Below are 21434 nucleotides of genomic sequence, written 5' to 3'. Positions count from 1 at the left end.
GAAAGACTGAAAACATAGAAATTATTTTTGGATCAATCAGAATTTCTGAAACCTGCCTGTTCACATGAGCAGATGGATCAGGAGCCTTCAGAATCACCATGGCAATTCCTAAACTGAGGGGCGTGTGAGGTCTGCAGCAACAGGTTCTATTTGGGGTCTGAAAAGAAAGCAAGGCAAGCCGGGGACGCTAACTGGGCCAGGGCCTGGCTCTTGAAGGTGCTCTGGCCTCCACTGGAGAAACATGGCTCCCAGGAAGGAGCTGGGTGATTTAGTTTTTTTTAAATTTATTTTTTGAGATAGAGTCTCACTCTGTTACTCAGGCCAGAGTGCAGTGGTGCAATCTTGGCTCACTGCAACCTCTACCTCCTGGGTTCAAGCGATTCTCGTGTCTCAGCCTCCCAGGTAGCTGGGATTACAGGAACCTGTCACCATACCCGGCTAATTTTTGTATTTTTAGTAGAGATGGGGTTTTGCCATGTTGGCCAGGCTGGTCTTGAACTCCTGACCTCAAGCAATCTACCCGCCTCAGCCTCCCAAAGTGCTGGGATTACAGGTTGCAAACCACTGCACCCGGCCGAAGCTGGGCAATTTAACCAGGATATAAGGGCCGTTTTTGGAAACTACTGTCGCCACAAAAAACACTCATCTGATATTTGTAGAGACCTGGAGGGTGGGAATCCGCCCAGGAGAGTTCGCCAGGCAGGAATTCCAGAGAAGCCGCTGACATGGGAAGTGATGAGGTGGGGACTCCCGTATTCTCGAGTGAGAGTTTGCCCTTGTCACCTTTTCCTCTCCTTTTGGGACGATGTCTCCTCCCTCATCAAATCATCCTCTGCGGCCCTGGCTGACCTTGCCCATGTGGCGTCATGTGTGACTTGGCCCCTGTGAGTCGTGCGTGTCTTGTCCCTGCTCTTCCTCCCATTCATTCCTTGTGGAGCTGCCAGTGAGTACAGAGGGCTCCCGGTGGGATGCGCTGCTCTGATCCCAGCGGCTGGCAGCGTGCACCACATGGGCAAGCTTGGAGAGGCTCAAGAGCTGGCCCAGTGCGGCCCATGCAGATGTGGGGCTTGTCCCTGTGGAGTTCTCAGTCTGTGGGAGGAGAGAAGGGGTCTCAGATGGACAACTCCTAGCGGCAAATGAAGCAATTCCACAGGGCACCATGGCATAGGGGTGGTTTCACAGGGAGCTTTCCAGTGACAGATTCTGGGGGAAATGTGATAGCTAGGTGATACTTCTGAGCCTCAGTTTCCTCACCTGTAAAGTGAGGTTTTCCTGGATGACCGTGGGTAGCATCCTACTCTGACACGCACTATGGTGGTGAAGGACGGAGGTAGAAGGGTTTGAACGGAGCAGATGTGTTGCTGCTCAGGAGTAAACTCCCATCAGCAGAGAGGAAGGTGGTGAGTTGCTTCAGTGTGCACAGCTGGAGCATGGGAGTAGGGTAGGTGGGCTGAGACACACCTACCTCCTAGACTTCAAAAGGAAATAATTCAAAAATTCAGAGGGAAAGTTCGCTTGCTCCCAAGTTAGGGGCAAAAAGCTGCTGGAATGAAGGTGGGGTTGGGGGTGTCTCGATCCTGATAAAAAGGAGGAGGTGGGGAAACCGAAGAAACCAGCAGAGTGGACAGCAGGACTTTGGAGAGAATTTTTTCTCTTTTCATTTCATTTGGAAGTTTAAGTGTATATTTGTATATCTCTGTGTGTATAAATGTGTGTTTTAACCAAATAAGCCACAATTATTAGAGAAAAGTTAGAATATCTGCAGTGTGATGCTCAAGACCAAGGAAGTGACAGTCCCTCTCCCTGGGCCACCTCAACTGTCGCCTGGTATCCCTTTAAGAGGCACTTGACAGGCTGGAGCATGACCAGGGAGGACATGCACATGGTAAACGGGTCCTTCGCAGGATGGGCAGCTGAGGCCACTGGAGATTTTTGGTCTGGAGAGAAGGAAATTCTGCCATCCTCCCAAAGCTGAAGGGCTGTCATGTAGAACAGGAACCAGCTTTGCTCTGGATGGCTCCAGAGGGCAGGGCCATGGAGTGACAGGAAGAGACAGCTCTTAACCATTTAACAGGACAGACTGTCTAGCAATCGGTGGTTCCTGCTTAGTTCCCAGTGGTGACGGTAGATTCCCTCCCAGCATGAAAGTTCTATGGAAAAACAATTAACCCGAAGTGTGGATGATTCTAATCATGGGAAATATATTCAATGCTTAGTTAATAAAGCAGAGGGAGCAGCCTGTAGCTAAACCAGGATAAAAATGGCAAAAGTGCACTTATGAAAAGGTTCAAGCTAACCACTGAAAACACCCACAGGTAGAAGTCAGACGTTGTAACTACAGGGGAACTGTGCCTTGTGGGGGGCTACCCTTTCCATCCACCAGCTAGACAGACTCGTAGACTGTTATGGACTGAAACGTGTACCCTCCCATCCCAAATTCCTATGTCAAAGCCCTAATTCCCAGTGTGACTGTGTCTGGAGAAAGAGCCTTTAAAGAGGAAATTAAGGTTAAATGAGGTCATAGGGTGGGTCCCTACCCAGTCGGACTGGTGTCCTTCTAAGACCAGGAAGAGACACCAGGAGTGCTCATGCACAGAGGAAAGGCCATGTGAGGATACAGCGAGAAGGCGGCTGTTTGCAAGCCAAGAATCGAGGCCTCACCAGAAGCCAACCCTGCCCGCGCCTTCATGTTGGACTTCCAGCCTGTAGAACTGTGAGAAAATACATTTCTGTTGTTTAAGCCACCCAATTTGTGGTATTTTGTGATGGCAGCACAAAATGAAAAGTTAGAATATCTGCAGTGTGATGCTCAAGACCAAGGAGGTGATAGTCCCTCTCCCTAGGCCACCTAGCCTGTCTCCTCGTGTCCCTTTAAAAGGCACTTGACAGGCTGGAGCATGACCAGGGAAGACACACCTTAGCAGACTAAGATGTAGCCATGGTGTTGACTTTGCTGATGTTGGTGAAAATGAATATACACTGGCATTGTGTGTAGCCCTGGATCTAGGGCATTAAGCAATGACACTGAGAGGTCATTTGGAGGAGGGGAGGGCAAGGTAGTGAGAGGCCTGTGGGCAGAACCAGACTGTTCACAGTGCTGTGCTTAGTCATCCAAGAGGCTGCCAGGACACTGTAAAAGGAAGGAGCATTTGCCTTGTGGTGTACTGAAAACACTTGGGCTTCCCTTGAACACAGACATAATACAAATGGTTTAAAAATATAAACATATATTCTTTTTCAAAGAAGAGAGTTACACGAAGAAAACAGGCAATGACAACGATTTCAATGGATGGCGACCTTTCAGCCATTTTTTCTTCAAGCAATTTACACAATGTTTTGTGCTCCTAAAATACTCTGCTTGTATTATTTTTACCCCTTATATTTCTAGAATAGTGAGTGTTCTCCTGAATGGAATGTAATTTCAACCAGATCGTTTCTCATTGAACCAGTTTTGTGCCATGTTTTCTCCAGTTTTGTTTCCTATTTGGGGTGCCATGATGTCCTTCCCTCCCCATCACACGGGGACAAGCAGCACACATCCCACGCCGTGGTCCAGCTCACCTTCTCGCAAAACTCCTCCCAACCTCTAGAAAACTCTAGGGCTCAGTCCAGCATGGCATGCTTTTCCTGGCACAGACAGCAGATGCCAGATATTTAAATAGTGGTTAGGCAATGGGAAACTCGCCATTAAACCCCTGTCATGACAGGAGAGAGCGGGGTGCACAGAGAACTTCCTGCCCATGGATATGCACCTGATTTCCCTGTCAGGGGTTAATGGCCCCCAGTGTTTTCTACCCAGCTCAAAGCCCCTGAGGATCAAGGAGGTCTTCACCTTGCAAGACCAGGATGGCCTCGGAGACGATGGACTCTTGTGCAAGATCTTGGGTTGTTACCCCAGCAAACACTGACTGATGAGGCTAAGAAGTCAGCCAAGTAGCCCGAGCAGGCTCCCTGGGCTTGGCGTGCCAAGCATTCAGAGAAAGGGATGGCTTGGGCCTTTGTGCTTAACTCACTAGCTGACCCTGTCTCAAATCAGGACAGGCCCTGCAAACTGTGTGCACACACGTGTGTGTGTGACTCTATGATAGATGGATCTATTGGAAAATCATAATTCTGTGTCTCTGGCACTTCCCTCAAGCATTTTTTCCTAAGATCGGGCATTTGTAGAACCACTCACTGTCCCCTTAACTTTCCTGCAGGCTCTGTCTAACCTGGCCCCTCTTTTCTCCAGCCCCTGAGCCCTTATTGCTGGCACCCCCTGGTCTCCCCAGCTCCCCCAGGGCAGACTTGCACCTCTCTCCCAGGGCCTGGCATGGCCACAGGGCTCATGTGCACAGGAGCGCAGACTGCCTGGGACATGCAGCTGGCACCCTGCCTGTTTCTTTTGCCTGGCTCAGGAGAGAAGCCACGTGTGGGCTCTGTGCACAGGAGGTGCCTAAGACCACAACGTGATGGCTCAGTAAAAACTTGGTGGTGCAGCAGGGAGGGAGGGGACAGGACTCAAGCTCCTGAGTGGCCTCTGCGTGTCACTGACCTAGAACCTCACGGGTTACCCTGCCGGTGTCTGCTGGGGCCTGCTGCTCCTGAGGGAAGACAGTGTCTAGGATCAGGGCAGCTGGCTTCCTGCCGTGGGTCAGCACCATCACCTGAAGCCCCCAGGAAGGAAATGTCCCCGCCCTTGGCTCCCGTCGGAAAAGCCCTCTCATCCCCATGGGCAGCGTGACCTCTGGCCCTGTCAGACAACTGGGGCCAGAGCAGGGCTTCTGACCTTGAAGATACTCAGTAGAGATTTGGGGCTGAAAGGCCATATGCTCCCGCAGCCCCATAGAGAGCGGGCCCTGGGTGCCTCGCTCTGCCTGTGCCCTGCTGAGCAGGCTGGGGCAGCCAGGGGTCACCTCCTGCTCCCAGGATGACACTGTTCCTGGGTGGTCCAGCGGCCTTTGCGGCATCTTTCCGCTTGCCTGGTTCACTCATAGTCAAATGATCTGTTAACAAAACCGTTAAGCCCTGGACAACTCTCCAATTACTGATGAACAAGCCCCGTGAGGACAGAGCCCCGCGAGGAGGGGAGGCTTCCTGAGCAGGGCTGGGGCAGGTACAGCTCAGGCGAGGACGAAGAGCCTTGTGCAGATGGAGTTTTGAATTCCACAGGCTCTGAGACACACACTGCCTGCAGGAGGGTGTGTGTGTCAGGGGTCGGGGCTGGAAAGTCAGGGCAAGGGTGGGATGGCGGTTTGGTTTCCGATCCATGTTGTGAGCCATTTAGTCAGACTTGGAGATTATTTTGGACAACCCTGCTTTAAAAGCAGTGGTGGTCCTGAGGTTAAGGTGCTCCAGACGTGCTTTCTTCTCCAGAAGTCTTTAGGATTTACAGTAGTGGTCATAACAACGGCTAATATTATTTGAGCCTACTGTGTGCCAGGCACTGGGCTAAGACTTTACATACATTATTAAATCCTCAAAGCATGTCTATGAGGATGGCACTATTACCTCCAAGTTATAGATGTGGAAACTGAGGCTTAGAAACACCCGTTTTCTAGCAGAAGTTCATGGGGTTAGTGGGAAGTGGAGTTTGAATTCTAGCCAAGCAGTCTGCTGCAGAATCTGGGCTCTCAACCACCATCCATGCTGCCAGCCACACCCTCCTAATCAACTCTCTCTGCCTGCAGCTTTGGCTGTTTGGTCTGGAGGAGCCAGAGAATTCTTTTGGTCCCATCTATTGATGTGGCCATGGAGGACCTGGCCCCGGCGGTGTCCCTGGAACCCTGATTATCAAGCTGAATGCCACGGGATACTGAGAGCCCCTGGGTGGAGGTAGGAGGAGCTCTCTCAAGACAGATAGCTCCCAGAATTAGGGAGAAGCTCCTAGCAACAGGCTGCTTCCTGCTGGTTGTTATGGCCAGTGGAGGATTGTCAAACATTACAATGGGAGAAGGGGATTTTCTTCTGTTCACGGTGGATGCCCTGGGAGCTAGATGCTTTAAATATCATGATATCTCCTGGGACTCATTAACCTGGGATGCTAAAAGGCCATGGACACTGAAAGATGGCCCTGGTACCAGTAAAATAATCACAGTGAACAGTTTTATAGTGATTCCTGCATGCTAGGCAATATACTAAGCCTAGGAGTACGTAAAATAACTCAATCCTCACAACTGTAAGAAGTGGGTTCTATTCTTCTCCCCCTTTTACAGATGAGGAAACTGAGGCAGAGTTCCAGAGCCTGTACGGTCTGGGGCAGGATGTAGTGGAGGTGCTTGGGTACAGAAGGAAGTCTGAAACAGATGGACTTCTGTTCCCAGAGGTGTGGGTCAGGTGTAGGTGGGTGACGGGTTGCAGAACAAGCTCTCCTAAGGGCACTTTCCATCCTCGTATGCCTGGGGCCCTGAGCACTGACCTGCTTTCATGTGAAGGGAAGTGGGAAGTCACAGAACCCTGGTGGGTAATTCTCAGCCCAGTGCTTTGTGCTCACATTCATCAGATGCTTCTGAGGCATCTCTGAGTGCGAGCACTGGCTCGGATGCTGAGCGGGGAGTGGGGATGAGATAGCGTCCTTGCTGCCCCCGACCTCAGGGGCTCACAGTTGAACAGTCTCACAGGCACTCGACCAAGGCACAGCACACAGCTAGACTGGAGAGCCAAGGCCTGGGGTGCTGTAGGCAGCCTGCGAGCAGAACAGCAAAGGACGAGTCAGCACTGGTCATCATCCCCAGAGCAGCTGGGTCGTTGGACAGCGTGTGGCAGGGCCAGACCTGCATTTTGAAAAATCACTCTGGCTGCACCATAGAGCCGGACTGGAAGGAATGTACTGTGGGCTGGGAGGCCAGCGTGCAGGCCAGAGGTGACGATGGCCTGATGGTGGGGTGGTGAGGGAACAGAAGAGCAGAGGAGAGATACGTAGAAACCTGAATTAATTGAGTTTTCAGACTTAGTGCTAGAGGTGGACAAAGGGCTGGCCACAGACGACGCAGGCCTTGAGTTTGAACCCTGGATGAATTCATGTTGGCACTTCTAAGGCACAGACACAGGAAGAATAGGTCTGTGGGAAGACAATTTCCGTCTGGATAACATTCTGTGCCTCTGGCCTGAGTGTAGGCGAACAGCTTTATCATGCATTCCCAGCTTCTTCCAGAATATTTATGGAGGCTGCGGAAGAACAATGTGCCCTGGACATGTCAGAGTGCGGGGCAAGGAGAGATGAGATCAGTGCCAGGCCTCATGCCTGGGGAGAGCCATCCTGAGTCCTCCTGCCAGAAAAGGGATGCATCCAACCTCCCTTTTAGGGAAGGGGTCCCCATCCCTAAGTTAAATGGCTTGACAGGGATTGCCAGCCCTGTGAACAAGCATGGGCTTCTCCCATCTCCTCTGCGCTGGGGAGGGCCTGGCCTTCTGCCCCTTCCCTAGCCTCCTTCTCTGCTGAACTCTCTAGATCCTGGGCCAGAGGCAACAGTCAGAGCTGCTTTTGGTGGTAAGCAGGCACAGTGCTACGTACGGTCATGTCCACAATCTCACTCAATCCTCCCCGAGGCCCTGTGAGGGTGGTACTGTCACCCCCATTCTAAAGACGAGGAAAGAAAGGATCAGAGAAGTGAGGAGGCTTGTCCCAGTCACACGGCTATTCCCTGTGCCTCAGAGTATTTTCACAAGATCTCATCACTGTTACCTGTGAAGACAGGGGCGAATGTGGCAGCGAGGATGAACACCGTGCCATGGGGTGGAGGTCCAGTGCCAAAATGGGAAGGGAGGAGCTGGAGAACCAAAGGAAGGGGCTGAGCCATCCCTCTCTTCCAGTACGGCTTCCCAGAAGGGAGGCCAAGCCTGTAGATGGATCCTCATGACCCCTCACCCTAGGCCTGCAAAATATAAAGTAAGAAGAGATACCTTTCCCTGCTCAGGTTGACACGGGCTTTGCTTTCTGGTCTAGAAGCAGGTGGGAGCAGGTGCAGCCTGGCTTTTCACTCCAAGCCAGGCAGGTGAAGACACAATAGCCTTTCTGCGGCGCACCACTAGGCCTGGAGCCTGGTACTTTAAAAGGTCCCCATGCATCCTCTGAGCCACCAAAAACTGTCTGCCAAAGGCGGCAGGGGTAGAAATAGCTACATTCATAGCCCGTGCTATGGCATCAGGCACGCACAGCTGGGTTCACGGGGTCCCAGGCGTAGTAACACTGACTCCAGGTCTCACCCAGGCCTGAGCTTGGCCACACCTCTCCCCACGTGTTAGCTCAGCGGTTCCAATCCAACGACGAGACAAATGTCTTAGGTACTTCATAACAGGATTCAAATGGAACGAATTCTTTTTTCCTCCCTTATCACTTTGCACACATGAAATCTATTTTTAATTAGCTTTCAATATATCATCTAAAAAAAAATCCTACAGCTTGCTCCCACCCCCAAATTGTTCTTAGAGAAAGATCTGTCTTGTACGTTTCTTAAGAAAATCTATATGTGCTCAATGCATTTAAATAACACTCATTAAAGTGAACGGCACACAAGCTGGCTTCTCTAGTCACAGATGAGAGACAATCGCTTGACCTATTGCAAATCAAAAAGCATTTCCACGCCACCTTTATTTTTCAACTGGTTAAGTTTTAAATTAAAGTCCCAATGCCCTTTTTGGAAAAGCAGACTAATAGGACCCCAACTGAAATTTTAGCTCAGTGGATCGGAAGATAATTACAAGAAACAAAATGTGAAATTTTAAATCAGGGCACTAATGAAGTCTAAAAATACCAGTGGCCCATCCCTCTGGCTAGCAAGACCTGTTCTTCGTGGAGGGGAATCTCCCCATAATTACTCAACCCTGGGAGAGGCCAGGTTGTCACGTCAAACAATAGCCAGGAAAATCAGGGACTTTAATGAGCTAGATCTCAAGGCGTTGCATGGTGGATCTTATTATAATGCTGGGCAAGGTTTCAAACAGAGAACAGGAGAAAAGGAAAGTTCTTTTCTTTTCCAAAGTGGAGTTCTGACTTGTGTTGACGCCATCACGCAGAGCCTCCTGTTCCCGCCTGGAGCCAGCTGTCTGTCATTTAGGAGTGTGAAATCAATTGGGCTTCAGAGATGTAAAATCCTAAGGGGCAAAATTAAAAGTGACCCAAATCCAAGCCCACGTGGTCCTGTTAGGAGCATGACTCTCACACGGCAAGTTTCAAAGATTGTTTCAAAATTCGGGTTTCTTATTTTAAAAAATATGCAGTTGCTTGACATTAGGTCTGACAGACAAATTATAGCTTCAGCAATAAAGGCTTTTAAGATTAGAAATGAAAAGAGATTTACTTATACATTTAAAAAAAAAAAAAAAACAAAACCCACCCAGGCTTGAGTTTGGAGGCATTTGTAGGCGCATGCATCACTCTTTCTTCCCCACAAATACAAGGGGATAAATCAACTGATGAGGCCGTAAATAGAGAAGCGAGTCACATGGAATTTCAAGGAAAGAGCCAGTGTGCTGGCAACCTCTGGAAATCAGGGTGATGGACGGGTCAGTTGTTGTCACTGACTGATGGGTCTCGCTGGCTCACCAGAAGGCAGGGCTGCACCACACTTTCTAGGTCCACCCCATCCCTGGCCCTCACCTGGCCCTCAGTCTGCCCAGTGGGGCCTGGCAGAGGGAATATTAGCAGGGCCCCTATTTCTTGTCCCCTCCTGTCCATTGGCTCAGGACCACAGAGGATGGTTCACACCCTCAGACCCCCACACAGAGGTTACAGGAACAGCTCTGCAATGGTCATGGACCCCGTGGGCACAGAAGTCCTACAAGGTCCTGTCCCTGCCACCTGTGTCTTTCTGATCTCATGGGCTCAGGGCTGACAATGTTTAGCTGCCTGCACCCAGCAGCTTCAGTGGGGTGGATCCCAGCTTGGTGCTGAGCCCCAAACTAGGGACTCCAGTCCTATCTCAGCTAGTTATCTTTTTGCACAAAACAGCTCCTTTTCCTAGATGCATGCCTGGAACGTGGCAAGCCAGCAAGATCTTGCATTAGCCCTAGAAGACCCCAGAGGGGCGATGTGGGGAGAGAATATGCCTCCTGGTGCCTTGGGCTTTGGCATAGCCTTGGAAGCAGGATTCCCACTGCCCAGTTGTCAGAGTTGGTGACTCATGAACTGGAGCTGGGAGTAAGTTTCTTTCTTTCTTTCTTTTTCTTTTTTTAAAGGGAGACGGAGCTTAACCAAAACAATTCAAACAAAAAATCAATTTAGTCATTTTTTTAAAAAGATCTTAAAGCAAGAGTTTACCAGAATTTAGAGGTAATTTTCTATAATTTCGTCATTTAAAACTAGTGCTGATTTCCAAAACAAAAGCAGTCAGGGCTCAGTCAGATTGGGACTTAAACCCGACCGCAACCAGACACGAGCTTTATTGTTGGGATGCTTGACAAGGCCTGAAAATTGCTTAAAATGACAAAGGAAGAGACTTGGGAGAGAACACAGGAGAGTGGCCAGTGGGGTTCCTTGCTCTGCTGAGAGGCAGAGCCCCCCAAAATGCTATCTCGAGGGGTTTTATGTGGGAAGGCTGGGAAGCTGTGCCCAGAGATGCATACTTTCTAGGACCGTCTAGTCTCCTCTTTCAAAGGAGATGTAGATACCCCACTGGGGCAGACTGCTTGCTGCGGACTCTCCTGCCCCCTCCCGCCAGGGAGCTGCCTGTACCTGGCAGTGGCCCAGCAGCCTTCCCCACCGCGTCCAGCAGGAGCAGGGACTTGGCTTGTCTGGGGCGCTAAGGGCTAGGCAAACATATAGCAGAGGAACCCAGCAAGCCTCATATGTGTGCCCTGGTCCTCCTGTCCCCTTCTGCCTTCCAGTCTGGACTGATCCCTCATACAGACATCAAGAACCGTAATCCTGAGACTGGGAACTCCAGCTAGGACCAAGTCCAGCATGCAACCTTCCAGAGGCTCTGTTCTGAAGGCTTTACCTTCAAGTTCCCTGGAGTGAAACTCCTCTGAGGCTGGGGGAAGAGGGTTAACTGAAGGCTGAGGCTGGAGGTGCTCTTTCCCAAGGTCTCACAAAGTCACCCCTGGATCCTTGAAACGAAACATTCAAGTGCCTCAAGATGGTCTGGGAACGTCTCCTGGGCCTAACTAAATTGCCTTGGGCACTGCTCTCATCTGATGGCATGACCGAGGGTGCTTTCCCTGGGAAGGACACAGTTCATGCTCTGAATTTCCTCGTGGGTGGAACATGGAGAAGGCCCCAAAAGGGACTGTTCTGTGGTGCCCTAAGAGTGGATGACTCTCACCCTTTTGCATCTTGGCCTGACCTTGGGGGTTGGAGGTGAGAATGGCCAGGGCTTGGGCTGGAGGGGGCGGGCTCTGGGCTTTGCAGGCTCTCCCTTCCTTCCTCTTCCCGGGCTCCCTCTTCTTACCCAGGCGCATTTCCCCACCTTCCTTGTCCCGCCCTCCACACTTTTCCCCTCCTTCCCCCATCTCAGGCCAGTTGTCTTGGGCAGGCAGAGGCTCCACTGCAGCCTCTGGGTTGGGGAGGCCAGTGAAGGAGCTGGCATGAAGCACACTCCTGTCCTGGTGGTGTTGCAGTGACCGCGCAGGGAGGTGCAGACGCAGGCCTGTGGGCAGGCACGTGGCAGCAGGACTTACCTCTGGGGTGCCCTGGGTCGGTGAACTCATACTTCCCCACGCCAATGGTCCGCAGCATCTGCAGCCCGTGGGCCGAGTCAGTTGTGGGGGGCCCATTGGTGGCAGGGGCACCACTGGGGAGAGTGGCGGACGGCTGGGCTGGCGGCGGTGGAGGCAGCAGGGGCCCTGCCATGTGGCCGTTGCCCACAGCGGTGGGTCCTGGGCGGGCCACCTGCCCCACACCGGGCAGTGTGGACACGGCCAGGGGCTGAGGGCTGGCATACAGGGCCTGGGCGGGCATGTTCACCACCACGCTGCTCAGTGGCTGAGAGGGCGGCTGAGGGAGCGAGTAGTGGCCTGGCATCAGCGGGAGTTGGGGCCCCACGTGGGGAGGCAGTGAGGGGGTCACCCCAATGACCGGGGCCTGGACGTTCACAGCCGGGCTGAAGGTGGGAGGCTGGGCCACTCCATAGGAGTGTGCGATCAGGGTGGGCTGGTTCCCGGCGGCCACCGTGGTCACCCATGGCCCTGTGCCTGCAAGGGAGATGGAAGAAATGTCATCTGCCGGTTACATATTCACTCAACAAACACTGACCACCCCAGGCCCTGCACTGGGTGCTGGGTCACAGAGGTGAATGAGACACCTGCGAACAGGAACTGACCGATTAGGAATCTGTGATCGTGGCAGCCCAGGATAAGTGTGCTGGGGGTCTATGAACAAACAGCTATTGGGGCTCAGAGGAGGAAGCAAGGCATGCCTGGGAGAGGTGCGAGGCAGCAGAGCAGAGAGAAGGAAGCAGAGCCCTTTGAGAGACTTGGGGACTTGGGTTCCACTCTCAGCTCTGCCATTTAGTAGTTAAGAGCCTCAGGAGCAAGTTCTTTTTTATTTTATTTTTTGAGACACAGTCTCACTCTGTTGCCCAGGCTGGAGTACAGTGGTGTGATCTCAGCTCACTGCAACCTCCACCTTCTAGGTTCAAGTGATTCTCCTGCCTCAGCCTCCTGAGTAGCTGGGATTACAGGTGTGCACCACCATGCCTGCTTAATTTTTGTATTTTTAGTAGAGACGGGATTTTTCCATGTTGGCCGGGCTAGTCTCGAACTCCTGAGCTCAGGTGATCTGCCCACCTCAGCTTCCCAAAGTGCTGGGACTACAGGTATGAGCCACTGCGCCTGACCTCAGCAAGTTCTTATTTCCTCTGAGCCTCATTCTTCTCATCTATTAAATGCAATTAGCAATACCTACCTCGGGGGACTACTGGGAAGAACTGAATGAGGAAGATGTATTCAGAACAAAACAAAACAAAACTAGCAGAGTGTCTGGCAGGTGGTGAATTCTCCATAAATGCTGGGGTTTCTCCTCCCTTTCTGCAAGCTCGCCTCTGAGGGAGGCAGGGGAAGGGGATGGTGGAGACGGGGGTGTTCGCTGGGCCCTCAGGTGAGGGCACTGGAGCCTGGTCCTCGCAGGAAGGGAGGGGCCCGGGTGGGGGATGTGTGGAAAGGCTGGCCAGGCCTTGCTGGGGAGGGCGGGCCTTGTGCTAGGCAATGTAGGCACGGCCAGCCCTGGGGGAAACAAGAGAACTCCACTTTAGTCCTTAAGAAAACTTTGGCTGAACAAGGTGGGGTCCAGATACACCTCTTGAGAGCCGACACACAGGCGAGGTCAGCTGTGCCAGGCGGGGTGACCTAAGGGGGCTTGTGAGGGAAACTGGGAGACACCATGACAGGGGAGGCCAATCTGGGCTGCCTCTGACTGAATGGGCCTGGGTCCAGGTCTCCATGGCCCAAATGCTACCTTGGCTTTCACAGCTGCTCTGGGGTGGCAGTGTAGACTGAGGATGGGGAGAGAGAGGGAGTAGGGGGCAGAGGGCCACTCAGCACCACAAGCCCCACAGGATAGAATGTGGAGCTGGGAGCTCCCTCTCAGAAAGAAAATGGCACCAACGTGGGGCAGGAGCTAAGATGGCGGGTCACTACCAGACCACTGTCCAAGGGAGAGCCACTGGCTGGTGGTGAGGAGCGAGGCTCAGAGTCACATAGACCACGGTACGAGGCCTGGGTCGCCCCTTCCCAGCCGAGGGACCGTAGGCCCAAGCTTTTCCCGAGCCAGTTCCGTAAGCATTGCGATGATGCACAGAACAGGACACGCGATACATGTGCAACACATATTTATGATTTTGATAATGAGAGAGGTCAGGGAGAACTGGAAGCCAAGAAACTTCAGTGAAGTCATGGCAAGATTCTAGAACGGGCTGCTGATGAGAACTGTCCCCAAACCTGAAGAGGGGAGGTGGTGTCATTATGAGCCAGCCTGGGTGTCTTAGGCACGAGGCATGTCATCCCAAGCTCTGCTCTTTCCAGGATTAGCCAGGGAGCCTGGAAAAATGCGTCACAACTTCAGAGCACAATGGGCGGGGCCCCAGGGGACTCTGTGGCGGAGACACAGAGACACAGTGCCATGGAGGTGATTTACTTATGATGTGGTGAATGGTCCAAGGGTACAAGAGACCTAAAGAGAAGCCTCTAGTTATATGTGGCAAGCTCCCAGCATTTTAATCCGTGACTTGGTCCTGACGTGGAAGACAGGACCACGTCTGCAGGGAACATACTTGGGAGGGGTGGGGTCAGCAACAGAAGCTGGTGTCTAAGAGATCCTAACAGCAAACAGGGGGACACTGATGAGGGCTTGCTATCGGGTCCCCAAACCCAGCTGCCTAAGCCCAACTGTGAGGACATGAACAGGGGTAACTGTAGCTGCTGGGGCATCTTGGGGTGCTGTTGAGGCAGCATGTGACGGGGCTACTAGCTGAGCAGTGATGAGACCAGAGGTGCTGAAGGAAGCACGTGCCGGGCAGACCACTCATGGGCTATTTGCATTGAGTTCTGGACGCTGCACTTCAAGAGGGATGCAGGGGGCAGAGCAAAGCCCTGGAAGGCAAAGGGCCTGGAATCTATGGGCTGTGGGGCATGGCTGAATGGCCTGGGGTGTTTATCCTAAGACTTTGAGAGGGGCATGAAAGGGGTCTCCTGGCACCTGTGGGGCTGTTGTGTGGAGGGGCAAACTGAGGTGTTCTGTGGATCCTAAGGGGGGGCTCTGGGGCCAACGGGAGATAAAAGAGAGGGCATTCATTATGGCTGGAGCTGTCCAAAGAAGGGCTGGGATGTTGTACGAGCTGGTGAGTTAATTCCCAGTTCCCGAGGGTAGAACACCCCAGTTGTCATACAACCATTAGCAAGGAAAAACCTTACTGGAAGGCATGTCTCGAGAAATTTGTTATGAATCAGAGTACCCAGGTTTGGGAATGATGATTCAAAAGAATCCGGAGCCAATTCAAAGTCACCCCGATAATGTCATTCTCACTCCCTTTGCTCTCTGGAGTCCTTGAGTAGCAGAGAAAGAAGTAGAGAGACAGCTCCTTCACAGGGAATTACACACAGTGCCTTTCCCCCGAACCTGACGAGGGGGCTTCTGAAGGCCCTGGGGTCAAGAACTGCTGTGCAGGAGTTGGGGTCCCCAGGAAGCCCCTAGCTTCCCACCAAGCCCTGGGCTCAGTCGTTTCTATCTGCTGACGAGGGACGTACCTGGATTGTCACTCTCCCTCATCTGTTTGGAGGGTGGCTCATCAGTGTCCCAGGGTGTGGACTGATTGATAGGCGTCTGCCCCCACCGGATGCTGGTCGCCAGTCCCTGGGACTGACTGTCTGCCTTGGAGATGCCAGGAGCCTGTGGGAAGCAGATGAGGAGGTGAGCATGGTCTGGCCAGGGACCATTCTCCAGAACAAGACTCCCTAGGAGGGACCTAGCCTCCGAAACAAGCCTCCCGTTGCCTAAGCTTCGCCCACTGAGCACAGGGTCAGAGACAGAGCCTACTATGGTTCTGCCATAGTAGTAGCAGCTGGGACCTCTGCTAAGCTCCTGCCTCTAAGAACACCCAGGCTAGTGCCTCCCTGGACACCCTCCGTGGCCACTCACTCTACCAGCCCTATCACAATGCGAAGAGCGTTCTGAGCTATGAGATGGGATCTCCAGCCCTCGGACCATCCACAAACCACAGGCACACAGATGCTACCAACTTATCAGGGCATGTGCTGAGCACTATGTGCCCAGCCCAGCCTCTGTGTCACCACTGGCTGGCTCTTGGACACGGGAGAGGACAGCTTTCCAAGGGGCCACCGGCAGGCAGCAGGTGAGGGACTTTATACCTTTCCCATCCTGCCCCCACCCCAGCCTCTGAGGCCCAGTCGTCCTATGGAGGAGGCGTGGGGAAGGTGGGAGCTGAGGCCCATGGCGGGGACAGCTCAGATACTGCTCCTAGGTGGACGGTGGGACCCTCAGCTCCTCTGTGCAGGAAGGAGGCAGGCTTTCCGCTCTGTGAGCCCACTCTCTAGCTCAGATTTGCAGATGAATGAAAAAATAAACCTCAGAGTGAAAAAAACAAAAACAAAAACCAAAACCACCAGGACAGCATTTGTCTCCCTGAGCCACAGCCTTATAACGGAATATTATATAGCTATCAAAAATCATGTGTGAAGAATTCTTGATGACAAAATGCTTACACTATAATGTTTAATGAGAAAAACAGGCCCCAGAATGACACACAAATGGCCTCCCTATGCAAACACGCCTGTGTCAGACAATATATGTAGGAGGGAAATGACCAAAATGTTAACAGGGATGTTATTCTTGGGTGAGGGGATTATGGGTAACTTATTTTATTATCTATACTTTTCCGTATTTTCCTTTTTTTTACTATGGCCATTATATATATAGGCAAAAAACAAACAAACAAATGAAAATACTCCTGGAAACATGCTGGAGAGGTTGGGATAAGATACCTGGGATATGCGGGGGTGTGGGTGTCAGGACAGGTGGCCCTGGGAAGAGTGAGCACAGTTCCCCAGAGCACAGCCAGAGCCCAACCAGGTGTGGGATGAGGGGTGGACACGGAAGCCCACCGGGAACAGCCACAGAAGAACACAGGAGCCTCCAGGGGCATCTGCAGGCCTCTCAGGTGAGGACCATGGTCCTTACTGTAACTTCTGATGAAACCTGACCCAGGAACCCAGCTGGTGGGAGGCAGGGCCTGCTGCTGAGCCCCTCTGACCAGAGTGGCTCTCCTGGGTTCTGTGCCAGGCACAGAGAGGGGGTGTGGATAGGGAGGCTGGGCAACACTTGGGGCTTTGACGCATAGTGCAGACGACACACAGCGCCTCCATAAGGGCCTGCTGGAGGAGCGGGAGCCGTATCCCATTAGGACTTGTGGGCTGCGCTCCGCTAATTGCATCAGGCTGCACTTTATCTCTGGCCTGCATTTCAGATGCTTTGCTTCTGTGAACAGAGCAAGAAACAAAGGAAAAGGGTGAATCTCCTGAGAAAAGAACAATTCAAGGGACAAGCTTCCTTATCAGAGGGCCTGCCCCATTTCTATCTGTGGGACAGGCAGAAGCTGGGAGGAGAGGGGGTTGGGGACTTTGCTGCACTCACTAATAGTCTTAGGGAACAATAGCATGGTTTTTCCAGCATTCTCCAAATAGACAGCTTTTAACGTGTGCCCTGTCTGAAGGATCTATCCACTCTGCAGCTTTCGTTGTATTTCCAGGCTCTCAGGTCCTGGTGGCTCAGAGGTGGGGAGACTGCTTTCCTTGGAATCAGAGGCATCCGAGGGAGAAGGAGCCTATGCCAAGTCCAATGCCGTCCCCGGCAGCAAAGTGTGAATGCTAAGATCCCAGCCTCATGACCAGCACTCCCTTCACGGACAGCACAGAAGCCCCTCTCCGCCGTGCGCGATCCTGGAGGTGTCCCAGGCAAGAGGCTGTCGAGGCTTTCAGCATCCTCCGACAGACACTCTTCTGCCCTCTTGAATCACACTCCGGCCTGGCAACTTGACAGGGAAGGGAAGCATCTGGAAACTTGCCCTGGAATAGCCCCTGCCTCCAGGAGAGGAGGTTGGGGTCTCCTCAAGTTTGGGTCCTCATGTTCTGAGCACTAAAACTTCAGGAGTTCCAACGGTCACCCTAAAATTGTTGGAGTTTCTGAACTTGAAAAAATCTCACTTTTCCAACACAGATTGCTCAGCCCCTTGGCTTCAGAGCACTCCTGCCGCTCATTCATTTAGTTTGTTTCTTCTGCCTTAGGTCTATATCGGGCACTGCTCTAGGCACTGGGGATGCGGATGACCGAGACTCAGCCCTGCCCTCAAGTGGCTGCTGCGTCACAGTGGGAGGACTCGATACATGAACAGCTTGAGGCAAAGACGCTGGGGTGTCCCGGGTGTGCAGAGGCGGGCCCAGATGGGCTGTGAGCAAGCGAAGTGGGCTACAACCGGCCTGCTATTTGGCTGTGTCGTTCATGAATACTACAAGCAATTTCTTATGTATAAGAAAGCAGCTCTGTGGTGAGAACCAAAAGTCTTTTTTTTTTCTTCTTTAGGAAAGATACACAAGGCTACCCATTTTCTACTAAGCACTCACAACATCTGAAGCTACAAGCAACCTGTAGTTCAGGAATTTTATTTATTTTATTAAAATAATGCAATGACATTCCTTCCTCCACTTTCTCCAGAAAAAACCTGGACACGGGGTGTGCCCTTTGCCGAGGAGCCTGGGCCCCCGGGTGGGTGACATGCAGAGCCACTGGTGATGTGCGTCAGCGCAGCCTGACCATAGCCCCCTCTTGCAATGAGTTCCAGGCCCTCAGTAAAGCCACATGGTCCCTGGGTTCTGGAAGCTTCTGGGGGACCATGTTCAGGTCCGTGGGTCCAGCTCTGAGCCCAGCTCCTGCTAACTCTTTCCTCCCATGGTTCACAATCCCCGCAAGCCCAGGCCACCCTGATTTCCATGCCTCCTGGTCGGGGGGTGCTGACGACACAAGAACGCCATGAAAACCAACCAGGAGAACTTAGCCTGGGCAGCAGGGAGGAAGGCAGAGTTGAGCAAGCCTCACCTCATGCCCTCCCACTGCCATCATCTGGGACACCAGTGAAGCCACCCAGACCTTTGGCCGTTCCCCAGTGTTCCTTGCCATGCCTTCTGCTCCAGTGACATGATGGCACTTGGCAGAGAGAGGCAGACCAGGAGAGCCTCTCCGTGCCTGGCCCCACAGAGTGGCCCTATCTGCCCATCATCGGGCCTGAGCAGGCTTCTCTTGGCTTTCCTTTAATGAGATGCTAATGGGATGCATCATTAACGCAGACGCTTTTTAAACCCTGAGCTCTTGTAAATTTTCAAAGGTCACAGTTTTATGGCAGCTGACAGCATCCTGCTTCTTTCAGCAACTGAAGAACACTAAAGACCCAGGGCCTGTGTGGTTGAAGCTCTCTGTGAGGCAGTGCAGAGCGGGAGGCACCTGCTGACCATGGGGGCTGGGGGCCTCCACATTGCAGCAGTCTCAGAGGACACGTGGGTTCACTCCACCAGCTTGGGGGGAACCAGCCGTGCACGGCCCACAGAGCTGCTCTGAGGGACCTGCTTAATTTAGGGAAAAGTGTGTAGGGCCGTAGGTGGTGTGCAATGAAAGATGCCTAGTAGAGGGCGAGGGGCTGACACTCACCCGGGGAGGCAGGAGCAGTGGATGCCCATGGAGTACCCTTTGCTCAGCAGGCTGTGGACCCAGGAGTCTGTGACACATAACCCTGAGATGCTTTTGCTAATTTGTCCGCCCAGAGGAAACCCCTTTTTCTACTTTGCAGAAAGGTACCGCATAGACTAGCAGTGTCCTGCGTGGCAAGGGAGGTTTGAGGTTTGAGAGATGGCAGGGACTCCCCTGGGGTCCTCCCAGGCCTCACTTGTTCTCACTTCTACTCTCTGTGCACCCAATGACCACAGTACTTAGCGCACTACCCCCAGGACCTTGTTTCTGCCCCATCTTTGCAGGCAAAGCTCCATAACTCCAAGAGGGCAGGGTCTCTGAGCTACAGTGTTGGCCAATGGAAGAAGCATGCATCACTGTTGGCTCGATGAATGAATGAATGCACAGGGTGGATTCCAGGGAGAGTGAATGACACGAGTCACAGAGCAGAGCAGTGAAACAGCACGGTTCCCTCACTGGGGGGCTGAGGTTTCCATATCATGGGGGCTGTGTATGCTGGGGCCCTTAACACCGTTGTCCTGGATGCTGCTGGAGCCCTGGATGGCCCAATCCACTGACCAGCAGAACCCGTCAGCCCCTCCGGATGCCTGGATACAATCAAGGCATGGACACTGAGGGGTGACTACTGCCTCTGTTGAGCTGGGGGGACCTGGGGGAGTCTCCTGGAGAAAACAGAACACAGCACCCTCCACTATTTGCCCAAGGATGTCAGAAGAGGGTGAATCAATGGAGCCTCGAGAAGAAGCTTCCAGAAGAGATGGGCTGGGGCTGGGCCACAAAAGCTAGGCAGGATTCAATCTGGCAGATGGATTGGGGCCCAAGTCACCAAAGGACCCCACAGCAAACAGTGCACTTTCAGCCTAGATACATCTGGCAGAGACAGGCTTCAGAGTCCACTTCCGGGGTACACATGGGCCTTTTCTGGAGGGATGATGATGCCAGCACCCACAGCTCTCTCCTGCCAAGGAAACTGTCTCCCAGACCGGAACCTGCAGGCCACGATGCCCTGTACCATGTGGTGCAGACACGGCTGGCAGGGCGGCCTTCTGCTGAGCATCACTGAGCACCCTCTCTGGGCCAGAGGCACCATCAGGTACCAGGGATCCGTACTGGGCAAAGTCCTGCCCTGGAGGAATTTACAACCAGTATAATGGGACACCTGCACCAGGGAGCCGTGGGGGTGACACAGGCTTGGAGAGAGACCCCAAGGAACAGACCCATGATGTTGTCTCACTCCCACCCCTGTTAACAGAGAGACTGGTGCTACCGTTAAGAAAAGGTACAGTAAAATCACGACGAAATGCAAAGGGGAGACCAGACCAGGGAACATGGGGAGAGAGAACACTGCACACATGCAGGCCACGGGGCTCCTGGAACTGCTACAGTGGAGCCTTCAGCATAGCACGGAGCTTCCATGTAGCCAAATTAAAACACACACACACACACACACACACACACACGCACACATACACAGTCCTGTGACTCTTGACATAGTATGTCAGATGCGACACTATGACAGTCCTGGGCCTATGTTTTTAAGAGGCTTGAAGCTTCTGCCTTGGTATCTTAGACCCTCCAGACCATCAGCAAATCAGCTGAACATCACCAAGGGTTACTAGTCAACATCATGGGCTCAGCAGAACTGTTCAGCCAAGCTCTCTCAGAATTCCTGTGCACAAATTTGGGAGATATTATAAAATGTGTCATTTACAGCCACTAAAAAAGAAACAGGTAAAAAAAAAAAAAAAAAGGATACACAGTCTACTGTGTGTGTATCTTACTATTTTGTATGTATTGCAAAATAGTAAAGGGTAAAGTCATTTGTGCCTTATCCTGGACATAAAAATGCATAGTGTTACATGCATCTCTTTGCGTTCTGTAGAGGATTGGGGGCAGCATAAATATAGTGGGACTCTAATTACATAAATGCCAAAACTAAAGTTAGTGCAGCATTTCCCTAACACAGCCCAGCTGGGTGGTGGGTGTGAAGTGGTCTTGGATGAAAACTTGAGGAGCCCCAGGGAGGACAATGCCGGGGGTAGCCTGGAGTTCCCTGTACCCGGAGCTTCATCTGGAGCCTTGTTTGCATCTCTGGACTCCCCAAAACACCCAGCTCATTTGGGGAAGACAAGCTTTGGTGTGCCCATCCCACCCACCTGGCTCTGAGTTCTGATGGCTCCTTCTGGCAAGGGATGCTCACACGCGCTGGCCCTCCCTGCAACTCTGGCATGGTTCTGATTGCCCCACGCGTTTGGAACTCCCTACATCAGAA

At 52.5% G+C, this 21434-nt stretch overlaps 1 protein-coding gene across 3 annotated transcripts in view; it reads right to left on the bottom strand.

Annotated features, from left to right (window-relative positions):
- Positions 1-21434, bottom strand: part of LOC105479833 (kelch like family member 29) — a 322000-nt gene that overhangs the window by 54635 nt on the left and 245931 nt on the right. For all 3 annotated transcript variants that reach the window (XM_011738162.3, XM_011738163.3, XM_071076283.1), the window contains 2 exons: positions 15157-15298; positions 11596-12108 (listed from right to left, as the gene is read on the bottom strand). In XM_011738162.3, coding sequence (XP_011736464.1) covers positions 11596-12108; positions 15157-15298 — 655 coding nt within the window. The remainder of the gene's footprint in view (positions 1-11595; positions 12109-15156; positions 15299-21434) is intronic.

The sequence above is a fragment of the Macaca nemestrina genome, chromosome 13 (genome assembly GCF_043159975.1).
Source record: "Macaca nemestrina isolate mMacNem1 chromosome 13, mMacNem.hap1, whole genome shotgun sequence".
In the NCBI taxonomy this organism is placed as follows: Eukaryota; Metazoa; Chordata; class Mammalia; order Primates; family Cercopithecidae; genus Macaca; species Macaca nemestrina.
This window is presented reverse-complemented; position numbering and strand designations above follow the sequence as displayed.